Source organism: Achroia grisella, unplaced genomic scaffold (assembly GCF_030625045.1).
Source record: "Achroia grisella isolate CSIRO2021 unplaced genomic scaffold, CSIRO_AGI_Agris_v1 utg146, whole genome shotgun sequence".
Taxonomy (NCBI): domain Eukaryota; kingdom Metazoa; phylum Arthropoda; class Insecta; order Lepidoptera; family Pyralidae; genus Achroia; species Achroia grisella.
In genome coordinates this window covers 534425-549043 of record NW_026712636.1, presented here as the reverse complement: position 1 = coordinate 549043, position 14619 = coordinate 534425, and the positions used below count along the sequence as shown (strand labels likewise).

At 30.6% G+C, this 14619-nt stretch overlaps 1 protein-coding gene across 1 annotated transcript in view; it reads left to right on the top strand.

Annotated features, from left to right (window-relative positions):
* The window catches only part of LOC131855601 (fasciclin-2-like), a 30692-nt gene extending 16688 nt beyond the window's left edge, over positions 1 to 14004 (top strand). The window contains exons 3-16 of the mRNA XM_059206886.1: positions 240 to 400; positions 1102 to 1232; positions 1656 to 1796; positions 2389 to 2526; positions 3349 to 3489; positions 5411 to 5556; positions 7257 to 7351; positions 8615 to 8762; positions 9491 to 9713; positions 10107 to 10381; positions 10699 to 10834; positions 11132 to 11300; positions 12227 to 12410; positions 13115 to 14004. Coding sequence (XP_059062869.1) covers positions 240 to 400; positions 1102 to 1232; positions 1656 to 1796; positions 2389 to 2526; positions 3349 to 3489; positions 5411 to 5556; positions 7257 to 7351; positions 8615 to 8762; positions 9491 to 9713; positions 10107 to 10381; positions 10699 to 10834; positions 11132 to 11300; positions 12227 to 12410; positions 13115 to 13250 — 2224 coding nt within the window. The 3' untranslated portion in view covers positions 13251 to 14004. The remainder of the gene's footprint in view (positions 1 to 239; positions 401 to 1101; positions 1233 to 1655; positions 1797 to 2388; positions 2527 to 3348; positions 3490 to 5410; positions 5557 to 7256; positions 7352 to 8614; positions 8763 to 9490; positions 9714 to 10106; positions 10382 to 10698; positions 10835 to 11131; positions 11301 to 12226; positions 12411 to 13114) is intronic.
* Positions 14005 to 14619: the final 615 nt, after the last annotated feature.

Sequence of the window (14619 nt, the reverse complement as noted above, 5' to 3'; positions counted from 1 at the left end):
TTGATTTAATAACATACTTAGTACTAAATATTAAGGCTCATTTTCTCGGAAAAGAGGAACAATAATAGGTTATAATTTTTTTTAATTACTTTCGTTATATAAATTGCTATACTATTCTATTTCACTACTACTACTGTTGTGTTCTATTTTAAGTTAGTTTAGTTTATTTAGATATCATTTATTTTGTACAACAAATCTGTTTAAAATAAAGCATGCCACCCAACAATTATTTTCATAAGATCAGGTCCAAAACCGGATATGTATACAGAAATACAACAGAACAAAATCAGTCTACATATACCGAGTTTAAGCAAAACTATGTCGGGAGCTTACAAGTGTATTAATGAACACAATAATGGAAGCAGTAATGAAATTCAGCAATATATATTGGATGTTTACGGTAAGTATGAATTATGTTCTGAACCTCTGCTCGAAATAATTCACAGTGAAGCAAATAGCGCAATAAAAATGTGCGAACCATTTACATCCTATATAGTGGTTACTACAGAATTAACGAGTCTTCGAAGTTACAAATCAAAATTGCTCTGAAATTACCATCAACAACAATCAACCATCGTCTTCTGAGTTTTAATATAGTGTATCTATTATAACTTCCTTTGTACTTTTTGTATTTTTATGTAAATACAATGATAACGAAGTTGATAACACAACTCATGGTAGGTCACAGTCAACGCCCGTCAACATGGTAGTAACAAAACTACAACCCAGTCTAAGTATAGGCGGGATGAAACGCCCCTGAATCCGCAGAAACGGGACCATAGTCCTCACGTCGACATATAACGCTGGTACTTCATGCGTTTCCAATACCGGATGATTTTTATTACCCCCCTGGGTACCAAAGCAAGTTGTTATGGCTCAGTATCCTGTAATTTCAGAGCCATGTCTTGCCTTCAACTGAAACAGAGCTTATAAACTAAGCATGGCGCCCGAAATAGAAGAGGCAAATGCGTATGCATTGCATATGCATCTGCGTGTATACGCAGATGGCATTGTACAGAATCTACCTCCGTATTGTACTAAAGACCAGAATATCTCTCACATTATTACTGCTTTAATAAAAGTATACAATGTATTTTACAGAGCGACCTTCAATCCGCAAGGATGATAAGCAATTCATTTCATTGGGAAAAGATTCCAAAATAAAATGCGAGACATTTGCCGTCACTCTTCCCATGATCAGCTGGCATAAAAAATCTGACGACCTCATAAAGGTATGTTTTTTATTTAATTTATAGAATAATCTCTATATTATAAACACATTTCTTAATTTAAAAAAAGCGGGACTAATCAGGTTGAGTTAATCATCTACGCCGCGCATTCTAAAAAACTATGATGAACCCAAAAGTCAAAGTTTATGATATTGTTACTATTTTTTAGTAAGCATTAATCATAAAATATTACATAACGTTTAAGTAAAGTAATACATCTATTGAACATTTTTACTTCTTAATAATGCGAGTAACCTTGTCAGTATATTCTACTAGAATCGAGACGCTAGAATATGAAAATGATGATAGAAAAATATGTATGATTTGTTTTCAATTCTCGAAATAGAAATCCTTATAAGAATATGTGTAGATATAATAGCATATATTTAAGTCATGAAGTCTGTTATCGTCATAAAATCTTTTCAGATATTTAGCGACGACAAGTATGAAATATTTTCCGATGGACTTCTTATAAGAAATGTAACACAAGAAGATGCCGGCAGTTATCTTTGCTCAGTGTTGGACCTAAAGTACAGCGAGGAAGTGGATATGGAGATTGCTGTCGAAGTAAGCCTTCTTATCCTATTTTTAAAATAGCATCTGATATTATTTTAAATGTATACACTCATAGATAAGTATTAGATGCTACTTTCAAATAGTAATTGTTGTATTACCCCGATACTGTTTGTATTTACCGATTTTTAAACTTTCTGTATCAATTGCTATGTTAGTCTACTACAGTCTCTCGGATTAGATTAGATTATAGATTTGGATTTTTATCGGTATTTCGATCACCGCATCAGTCTGTCAGTCAGAATTACTCTGAGAGACTATAGTAGGCAAACAGGGAACGTCGGATTAAAATATAATTTGGCTCACTAAATATGGGTATATCAAGTATTATGTTCATCACAACGCCGATCTCGCTAAGCAGAGCTTGTTATGGGTACTAGACAATTGATATAAATAAATGGATACCTTTTTTGTAAATATATTGAAAACACCCAGACCTATACAAACAATCATACTTATGAAAATTATTATACATTACACGGATTCGAACCCGCGACCATCGAAGGTAAACCGCTGGACCACCGAGGTCGTCAAACTGTAACACTGAATCTGCATTACATTGATAGAGACAATGCTTTTTATATAGGTAATGATTGAGCCAAAAATAGAACATCTCGTAGCCAGTCCAGACCGAACGCTAATTGCTGGAGAAGCATTAACGTTAGAATGTATTGCTGATGGTGTACCGTACCCTGAATTTACTTGGAGCAAGATTACAAACACGGTATGGTATTTATCTATTTATAAATATGATATGAAGCAAAACGGTTTCCTTGTGTCTTTGTCACGTTCTAATCAGAAACTGTCAGTAGGATTTGAAAAAAATCGTTTGATTAGCGAATTCTTAAAGAAGGCTTTTAAACATCTCGCTACGACCTCGAGAAGCTGTGTAAAACAACAGTGAGAATAGCCTCGTACGAAAAAAAGTATTACCTCGGGTAGGTTATGCGATAATGCATATAATTCGGGAGCCGGAGAAAGGGCTGACGTTACTCTGAAATTGAACGGGATTAAAACCGTGGGGCATGCTTCATTTTTACATATCAAATAGCCATAGTACTAATGAATCACATGTGCGGTCGGGTTTCGGACACCCATGATGCCAAACTTAAATAAATTCTCTAATTTGCGTTACATAGCAATTTCTTTACGTATTTGTTCCTCGAAGAAATTGCTTAGCTTGGCCCAGTTTAGATACTAGTGGTAAATTCTCTGAATTCTCTTTGTGTGTTTAATAACAACACAATATTTTATGAGAATAACTATAAATTTGCAAATATGGTATCAAAAAATTATTATTATTAATAAAATATAGCACTGACTGCAGGATGCACTACAAATAAGACCAAATTTAAAATTTCAACATTAAATCAAAAAATTGAAATAGATATGCTTTAAATATTTTTTTAAAACATGTTTTAATATTACTATAATTTTAAATTTCTTGTTTATATTAAGCAAGAATATTCCAAATTAGAATATTATAATAGAATTTTTTAGGCCTTACGTAAATATCTGGATAACCAGTATTGTAAAAATGTTTCAGAACCCAGCTGTAAATAATACAAATTGGATCGTCTTAGAAAACAAAATATTGTTTGAGAACATAACAGGAGAAGACCAAGGAACTTACGAATGTACAGCAAAAAATAACGCTGGCGAAGCGAAGAAACAACTCGTAATTGAGGTAAAGTTCTTAAGCAGAAAAAAAAAATAGATTAATTGGTTTCTTTTATCAAAACTAATATTATAAATGGGAATCGTTAAAATAAATAGATACTTATCTATTTTAATAATTCCATTAACTTTCTTTTCAAAAACATTGGAGTTTCCTACAATAATGATTCCAATTTGATCCTAAGTCCAGTAGTTACCTAGTAGTGTATTGTTATTGGTGTATTATTAATACTGATTTAAAAATAATTAAGTTCATTACATATATTGTTCATATTTCACAAGTAAAGATTTTATTACGCTCGAGGTTTAGCTAACCTCGTTAATTTATAGAACTAAAAATGAATCTGGTAATTTGGAAAGCGCATAATAATTTAGCTATTATTTTTAATTAATATTACTTGTAGTTTGAAGACGGTTCATAAGACTATAAAAATCTACTAATTTTCCTAGTTGTAATTTAATCAATTCTTGGACATAATACATAAAATAGGGTAAAACGGTTTAGAATGAAATAATTTATTGGAGGAGAATAATAAACACAGGGATATTGTATAAAATATAAAAAAGGCAAATATTTTAAGTAACATTCATTTGATCAAGAAGAATGTCATTTTACAGTTAGGGTTATACAACATTTTCATTAAAGACTAATATCCTAGTTAGTTGATCCGTAGTAACCACGTAAACTTCTCAAAGCTAGAGTATGCAGAACTAGCAAACTTCGAAACTGAATGCAACTCGTAATAGGTTTCCAATATGCAAGGATTTCATATTGATAGAACAGTATTATTTATCTATAGAATAAAAGTAATTTTTTGTTTGTTTGTATTTAAAAATTATTCATTATTCTAGCTAGACTATACGATATTATAGGAATGTATACAAAACTCTCAAAAGTTTGTTAAGCATTTATTAAGACTAGCTGTACGCGCGATTTCGTCCGCGTGGAATTTAACTTTATTTTCAAATAAAAGTATCCTTCCTAAGTTACTCCTTATTACATCAGCTACCTGCCAAAAAAAGTCCCGCCAAAATCGGACCCGCCATTTCAGAGATTAGCCGGATCAAACAGGCAGACAGACAGACAGACAAAATTGTAAAAAATGTTATGTTGGTGTATGTATCGTATTTATATTCATATTCAAGTAGCAAAAATGGTTATTTCAATATTACAAACAGATACTCCAATTTTATTTATATGTATAGATTTGCAAAATGTATTAAAAAAGAAAATAGAACTATTTATATAATGTTTCTTATAATGGCAAACAAAATGATGCTAAGTGGTAACTGTCGTCTATATGATGAATAGCACATTGTCTACTGATGCCCTTGGTACCACTTATGCGTTGCTATTCCGGAGGTCTAAAAAGACGTATTTCTGTTATAATAGCAATGCATTCTCACCTTTCAACGACAATATATCTTATAAAACAAGCTGTTAGGCGGCTGAAATAGGTGAGACAGAAGTTCCTACCCAAAACTACCTTGTACAAAATCTTTACTTTTAATATGATAGTTACCTATAATTAAGGGAAAAAAAAAACTTAAAGATTTTTATTATTTTTTTTAAATTATGTTAGTATGTGTGTGTAACCTGGCCAAGCGACTACTACCTGTAACTATATGCAAACTCTATGCATTGCCTGATGATGTCTCGTTTAGAGGCGAAGCACGTGTCGCAATATGGATGTATATTCGATAATAGTCGGAGTATGATCACTAGTGCGGATGGTCGTAACGCATCTGGTAGCGGTGGTCAGGTTTAATGTTGGTGGTCACACCCTACAAACATTTAGTGCCGATAATAGCAGCGGAATTAAACAAAGCAATATAAATTTATTCGGCAATGAAATGGACTTTCACAAAGTAACACCTAATGCTATAAAAGAATATAAAATATATATTCGTATTAATTATTATTTTCGCAGGTTTTAGTTCCACCACAAATAACGGAATTTAGTAATAAAACTGTCCCCGTTGGATCGGTTGCGCAAATAGTTTGCAACACAATCGGCCGACCGACACCTAACGTCTCCATCATTTTCATAGGAAACGGTAATGATGAGGAGCTCAGGTTAGTATGATTGATGTAATAAAAATGTAAATTGTTCCTGTCTGTGCTTAGAATATATACGAGTAAAATATTTTTGAAGGTCTTTATAACCCAAAAGAACATATAAAAATGTTTATTAAATTTTGTTTATCTTTTGCCGGGAATCTCTAAAACAGGTAAACAGATTTGGATGCAGTTTTATCCAATGTAATGCTGTAGGCGTCACTTAAAATGTAATCTACGTGATTTGCCAATCAATTTACATGACATAAAACTTATAGCTAACGAGGTATACCCGCGGTTTTATCAGCATGAAATTTATAGTCTTATACATCAGAATAATGTGGTTTTCTGATGTATAAGACTATAAATTTCACGCTGGTATAACCGCAGGTACAGCTCGATAGTTATAAGTTTTATATTATATAATACTATTATATTATATAGCTACATATTACTTCAAAAAATCATCAAAATCCGTTCAGTAGTTATTGCAAAAGGATAACAAACTTCCATCCATAGTCATAAACTTTCCCGTTTATAATATTAGAACGATTATTATTCCGATTATCGCGGGCACGAAGTCGCAACTAGCTAGTTGAAACTAAATATTTAAAAGCAAAATCTACTGTTAATCTCTCTAGTCAAGTTATCAATCAATCACTAATGACTGGCTAATAAAGAAATCTTAAAATTTACTTTGTCCGACGAAATTGATCAAGTTACTTTTTTAAGATTGATGGTTGACAAGTAGGTATACGTTATATAACCTACGTAGAATTTATATAAAATACTATACATATATACCGCAATCTCACTAATGCAGCTATTGGAAGCTGTCTCTTTGTTCAAAGAGATAAACAGTGAAATTACTAGATACTGTCAAGTCAACCATACTTCCGGAATGTCAATGTATCCAAAATATGTTGCCATTCCAGCCAAATCTACCAAGTGCCTCTTTTGTTAGGAAATTTTTATATAATTTATTTCCGTATTGGTGTATTTTTCGTATATACGTATAAATATAGAAGACTTAAGAATCATAATTTTTTTATAGTCTGTTTGTTTAAAACTGGTGAAATGTTCATTACTAAGCGGTTGAACAATCGTCTATAATGATGTAATGTTTTCTCAGTGCATCACCATGAGTAATGATTGATAGTTTCGAAACGGGAACAGAGAATCTGAGGCATCGGTATCTCAATTGGTAATGCACTGGCCCCGTTATATGATGCGGGTTTAAACACTCTACGTACTACGCTTAGATTTTTTTTATGGAAACACATATAAATTTATATTTCTTGTTTTTATACATTAACTAGAGGCCAATACTTAATGTTCATTTATATTGTTTCCAATTCCTTCAATTTATATTTAAAAAAATAATATTTATTACAGTCAATTTTTGTGAATAAAAATATATCGACCTCAACTATTAGGTTTGTTAAATGTAGTTTTTTTAGGTTTCTGAGCATTTTTTTGGTTCTAAACAAATGATAGAAGTACTTTAATGCATTTTTTTGTAAATACAAATAAAATATGCCTAAAAAGCACCCTGACTGATACAATAATCATACTCATGGGTACATCGTGCCAAGAATCGAACCTGCATCCAAAGACATGTTATGACATTTTTGTCAATTTAGAATTCAAATGTTTTTAATACAAGGATAAATTTTTATTTTTGTTTTATAATATTTAAGTTTATATTTTCATTTCAGTGAATCTACTGAGGATGATATTTTGAACAATTTGTCATTCATAACAGTAGACTCATCGTATGAAGGTTTTTATATCTGTAACGCCAGTAATGAAAGTAAGTCTAATTTTTAAGATTATTTAATAAAAATAACAATCCCGGACAATTCACACAGCTCCATGAAGTCCCAAATTAATGTTGATGATTGTTCACTAATGAGCATGTGCTATGGGTATTCTATAACTAGCAAGAATTCTTATACACAATTTTTAAATAAATACATACGTAATGTATTTTGAAAACACCCCGGCCAGACATATTCAGTCACACAAAATACAAATGTTTGTATCGTACGAGGAATCGAACCTGCAACCATTATAAGCAAAGAGGTGTGCTAAACCCTAACCTAAACTAGACCAGCTATACATATAGCATTAGTTAATAGAATTTATAACGTGAGTCACTAATAACAAGCGAACTTTATAGTCATGATACTCAAAGTCATGTTCTATTGATTTATTACCCCGTCTGGAGACTAACTATATGTTTACTCAGTGGAATATAGTCTCTGATAATATTAAACATCATTGACAAAATTACTCTGAGAGCAGATAGCTTCCGTCCTATTACTGCCACCCTGGATTCTAATATACTCGGGAAAATATCAGTTGGTTATACAAAAGTTTCTTATATGACTTTAAATTACATTCTGAATACTTGATGCATTTTCATTAACATCTTATTATTTCTACTATGATGTATTTTAGCTAGATATTTTATTACTTATATTGTAAAGGTATGTTGTACTTTCTAATATTGTTTTAACTTTGAGTTCCTAGATATTACGTTAATATGTAGCATAAATCACTTGAGAAAATTATATCGTATATATATTAAAAAACAAAATAGATAATAAAGCTTAGTATGCACCTACCAAACAGAGAGTATCTCAAATTGGTGCAATAGTTTTGAAGTTTACTTATGTTATAACAAAATCTACTCTCATTTTACATCTGATTATGTAATCAAGTATGGGTTAGATATAATAATGGTTCACAGTATTAGTAGACTTTAAGACAGAGAAGAACTTCCATGAATGAAATTCCAATATCCGCGAATCTATGGAATGCTTAATTCCATGGATTCAGCGTGCCGGGACTTGTGACCCAAGTGTAGGTCAATGAGACCCCTTTGTCGCCGTACGTTAACACTCACCTTCACCGCTCGTGAATCTCTCCCTGCCCAGCAAAATCTGGTAGTCTGCTAGAGCATCTTTTAGAAGATTGTCGAAAGATTTTGTTTGTATACCTCTCGCTTCCACTTCGACCGCATATAAATTGATCACATAGCCATTTTTCTAATATATATATTTTGCTACAGTTGACTTTGTAACCAAGACGATGTATTTGTCTGTATTGAAAAAGCCATATTTCAAACAACCAAATGAAACTATATGGGGTTGGAATGGGAAAACAGTTAATCTGAGTTGTGAAAGCGAGGCAAACCCCAAGCCAAATATAACATGGATGTAAGTATTGAAGTAAAACTGATATGATATATTGACTACACTCAAATATTATTCAATAAAAAAAATACAACTTAAATTTGTTCGTTGATCTGAAATAATCACGTAAATTGACATTCATGAATATTTTTTATTGTGCTTTAATTATTAAAATTATATATTTAATAAACTAAAACGCTTTTGAGTGTTAACTCCCTAAGAAACTGTGAACTCCCTAAGGTTGGCAGGTACAAAATGCTATTAGCATTAAACCCGCCTCTTGTACAAAATTCAATAAAATTTAAATAAATGAATAATTTCTGAAACATATTGACTGAATAACATATTAGTGTACTAACTAAAATCGCGGGCATTATCAGCATTATTAGCAGTGGTGGCCGTAAATCTGTTTGCCCTTCTAATTATATATTATAAAAAATGCCCCTGATAATTGTCATGTGTTTTTAGAACACAACATATATTTTTTATAATGTACAAATGTCATAAATATTTTAATAACTAAATGTAAATACACATTTCAACAGATATTTAGGTAACGAGAAACAATCTCTGGATGATTTAATGTAAAGAAACAGTTTGTGGAAAAATTAAACGAAAAATGCTACACTTATTATATATTATAAAAATGCCCCTGATTATTGTCATGTATTTTAGAACACAACATACATTTTTTATAATGTACAAATATCATAAATATTCTAATAATTAAATGTAAATACACATTTCAACAGATATTTAGGTAACGAGAAACAATCGCTGGATGATTTTAATGTAAAGAAACAGTTTGTGGAAAAATTAAACGAAAAATCCGACACTTATTACTTCCCTATACACATTACAACAAATTCAACCCAATTATATGGAGTTTTCCAATGTGTCGCCAGAAATAACTTAGGAGAAGCAACAAAATATATTTATTTCCGAGAAGGCTTCGTTCCACCTCCTATCAAGCATGTAAGTACAATACTAATATGATTTTTATTATATTCAAAGTCAATACGTTCATATTAATATTATTTAATATATTAAAAAAAACTAGACGCGACTTTGCCCGCGTGGAATAGTGACCTTAACCAAATAAAAAATAAATTCTTAATAATCTAAATTAAAAAAGCTCCTCCGAAAAGACTTGACAAATTATTAGTGTATATTTGCGTCCGAACTTATTTATATTATATTGGCCTATAGTATGTAGTAGTAGTATGGTTCAGTTCTAAAAGTATACTTAACTTTCAATTTTAAGCCTTTATGACGAACTTATTTATTTGAAGAAGAAAAAAATTAAGATTTATTTTTATTTTATTTATTCGACATAACTTTGAGACGTTTGTATTTCTGTTAATATAGGCGTCAGGAGCCACAACAGCCACTTCCGCCTCTTTCCAAATCGTCGGACCGGACTACTTGGTCGGACCACCAATAATAGGCATCACTTGCGAATACGACGAGGCTAGTAATTATGGTATTACAGATATCCACAAAAATAGAACTTGGTCCATTGACAGAGAGTTTAAATTAGATAAATTAAAACCTCAAACGACTTATAACATAAAATTCGCAGCACAAAATGAAGTTGGCATCGGAGAGTGGAGCGCGCCTTTTATTTTTGAGACGCTTAAACCGTAAGTGTTAACTTAGGTAGTAAGGATATGTGATTTTCATTTTACATATATACCTAGATAATTATTTTTTAAGAGTGTCAGCTTCATTACGATAGTTGCGAATTCGATTCTTCGCACGACGCAAAGATATAATCTATATTCATGAGTCTGATTGTTTATATTGGTTTTCTAAGTATGTATACCTTTTGTGCTTACAAGAAAAACATTTGTATCTATTCTTGCCTTGTACCTAATACACAAACTCTGTTTTCAATGCTGGGAGGATTGTCTTTATTACGGTTATTATAATTATGATTTTCAACTATAATATTATTTAGGTCAACACCAAACTCACCTGTTTGGGAAGTGGATTCCCCAGTGGTAAATGTATCGAAACCCAACCAACTACTCAAGTGGAAAGCGGCGGATGATAACGGTGACCCTATAGATTATTATACACTACGTTATTGTCTGGTAAGTATTTGTTAGTTACTGTAAATTAGTGGTCAACGAATATAGGTAATCATCATGGGAAAAAAGATGACGGTCCCATGATATGATATGATCAGACACACATAACCTTTCTCACTCGCCGGTCACAGCGTAATAGTCGCATGACGCCAGCAGTGTGCGCTAGAGGCGACATAATGCTTCCTTCTCTTTCCCACATATACTATAACAACTTATATAAAATTTGTAATATTGATGGTATATATATATAATACATTGAAAATAATTACTAGTGATAAAAAAACATTAATTTTATTACAGAATTGCGAGATTGATGAGGAGTCGTGCAAAAAAATGAACATCAACACAATAAATGAATTACAGTTGAACACAAATATATTTAATACAAATACGACGTATTGTATAGAGCTGCTTGCACATAACCACATGGGGGATTCAGATGCTGCCAGTATTACTGTTCATGTGGCAGGTAATGGTTTGGACAGGTTATTGTTCCGGTCATAATGAATTTAAATCGTTGAGCAGTCAAAGAAATTGTTTGTCTATAATAAGAAAATGTCTATAAACATAATATGTCATTGCGATTATCTCATCACCATCATTTCAGATAGAATAGTCAAATATATCGTAACCATTGACGCTGTGATGAACGTAACGCTTGATGTTGATATTGATCGTACTAATATTACAAACGCGAAAGTTTGTGAGTGTTAATGAAGGAATGGATGTTTGTTAGTCTTTCACGCAAAAACTACTCAATAGATTTGAATGGAACTTTACAATAGTATAATACTTTACAATAATATAGAAACCATGGGCACAGCGAATAATAAGTAAAATATCGCCGTCTCTTGGATACATTTCTTTTGATATCAATTTATTAACCCCTTGTACTATCTATTTCGACTTGATTAGCGGTAAAGAGTTATACCAAACTGAAATACAGATAACATACAACACAAAACAATTATGACCAAGAAAAAATGTATAATTAAAAAAAAATCAAAATTTTATTTTAAATTGATCATGCGATTATATTGAATTTATTAGTCTTAACATATGTTTATTGGAAGTTTTCAATTCATAAAGACACATGAATGTGAATTTGTGATTTTTTCATTTTAGCTTTAGTTACGGAGCATACGCCGGTGCTATCGGCTGGTGCTATAATTGGTATAGCCGTGGTAGTAAAGAAATATACCAAACTGAAACACAGATAACATACAACACAAAACAATTATGACCAAGAAAAAATGTATAATTAAAAAAAAATCAAAATTTTATTTTAAATTGATCATGCGATTATATTGAATTTATTAGTCTTAACGTATGTTTATTGGAAGTTTTCAATTCATAAAGACACATGAATGTGAATTTGTGATTTTTTCATTTTAGCTTTAGTTACGGAGCATACGCCGGTGCTATCGGCTGGTGCTATAATTGGTATAGCCGTGGTAGTAGTATTACTAGCTCTACTAATACTGGACTTGATACTTCTTATTTGGAGACAACAAGGAATTATAGCTAATTGTTACTACAAGAAAAACAAAAAAAGGAAGGACGACAACTTACAAACACGGTAAGATTTGAAATAATTATTTTGAGAGTAATTTTATTTAATCTAACTACAGCTATTGAAAATTATTAATTTAATAATATATTTATTAATTTGTTGTAACTTATTATTCTAATAATAAAAAGGTTAAATATAATATTTATTTTAACTTATATTCATAACCATATCTTATTATTAATCTCGTAGAATTAATAATTTTTCTAAAAACAATATTTTATATTAATTAATTTAATTATATAATTAAAAAAACACAATTTTTCTTAATGTTACGTTATGAATTCTCTCAAAATTAACAATGGGGTAGAATGAGAATTCCATGGAAATCACAAAATGACATTTTTCGTGGTAATGTTGATGTGCAAAGATAACATTTACCATCCCTATGTGAACCGGCAGCTTGTTTACATTAAAAAAAATGTGAAGTGAAAGTGAGAAAGTAGAAAATAAATAGATGATATTATCATGATATATAATTATATTTTTCTACAATACATAACATGTATGTTATAAGACACTAATAATCTTTTCAGGAGACGATTATATATCAATAGTGAATAACCAACAAAAATACCTAAAAATTTCCTTTAATATACTTTGAGTAAAGGGTGCATGCACGCTTGTTCTACAAATTCATATGAACTGTGATGATAAATGGTTACTTTTGGTGATATAATGGCTACTAACACTGGACGTATACCAATTTTCAGCGACAAAAAAGGTTTATTAAGAGCAAACTGTGAGTCAGTGACAGAAGATAGTTTGAATAAACCGGGAATAAAGCACAAGGAATATGAATACAATAAAACTACGGGTATCATAACTGGAAAACATTCTGCTGTATAGATATAAATTAACAGACGAATTGTTTATGTTGAACATGAAATCAAAATTATATTATGTATAAAATTAGTCTTTAATTATATTATATATTTCTTAAAAAATACATTTTTTGTGATTTTTAACCAGATAAATGTTAAAATTCATATTGGATTTGTTATTAATATTTAACGAAGGTTTCCTATGTTTTTACCATTTCAGAAGTTGTTATTTCCCATTCCCATATATTGAAATACGGCTTCGTTGTGTTTATTTACTTCTTAACATCTTACATGTGAGTAGGAACATCTGCGTAAAATTTAGTATTAAACCCAGCAGTTCAAGTTATGTATCTTATAGTGTTTTGTTTTTATTGAATTTATAGGAATAAAGTTATAAATTTAAGTATAAAATGATTAAAACGCAATTTCATTTTCTACTTAATAAAATTATTTTACAATGTACCTATAAATAATTAATTTGTATCTGTTTTGATTATGTATGTTTGAGGAGAAACAATGTTTGAATGTTACAATATATTTTATGTTGAATAACTTATTTAATAGTGTTTATTATTGTAAATATTATATTATTTGATTTGGCGACATTTTTTTAATTACCAGCAATAGTGTGAAAATATCGTATAGTTTGACTGTGGATATTTAACACAGAATCATCTCTCTTAACAAACAAATAGAATATATATCTTTTTAACCATTTTTGAACTGTTTTAAAGATTTAATATAATGTCACCGATGTTGTTATATAAATATATTGTATTTCCGCCAAAGATGAATAGAAATAAATAGTTACTAAATATTTTTGGTTTGTTATTTATCTGAACAAGGTTGCATTATCGTTAAATAAAAAGAGGTAAAGTTTGTACGTTTGTTTACTTGAGGTATTCTCTGATTCTGGCAATTCGATTAAAAAAAATGTTTCACTATTAGAAAAGTTATTATATATTATTCCCGAGTGCTATAGGCTATGTAATATCACGCTACGACTAATGGGAGCGTAGCAGCAATGATAAATGTTTATTTTGAGTTCTTCCGCTACATACCCTTCGTAAACGGCTACAGTTACGTAAATCCTTCTAAATTAATGCATTTTTTGCAAAGGTGTACTTACTTACTACAATGTTGCGAACAGTTTAAAAGTTAAATTAATATTGGACCTATACGAAGCCTTACTGTTACCTTAGGTTACTAGTTCTTATATACAATTAGTCTCTCTCATACAGTTATCCGTGTTTCAACTTTAAAAAATAATTATACCACCAGAATATTTAAGCTTAAAATTGAACAATAACATTCAAATTTGAATTTAGAATAGCGGATTAGTACCTACTTCGCATGATTTTTTTTTAAATTTTGCATGTGATATTTTAGAACAA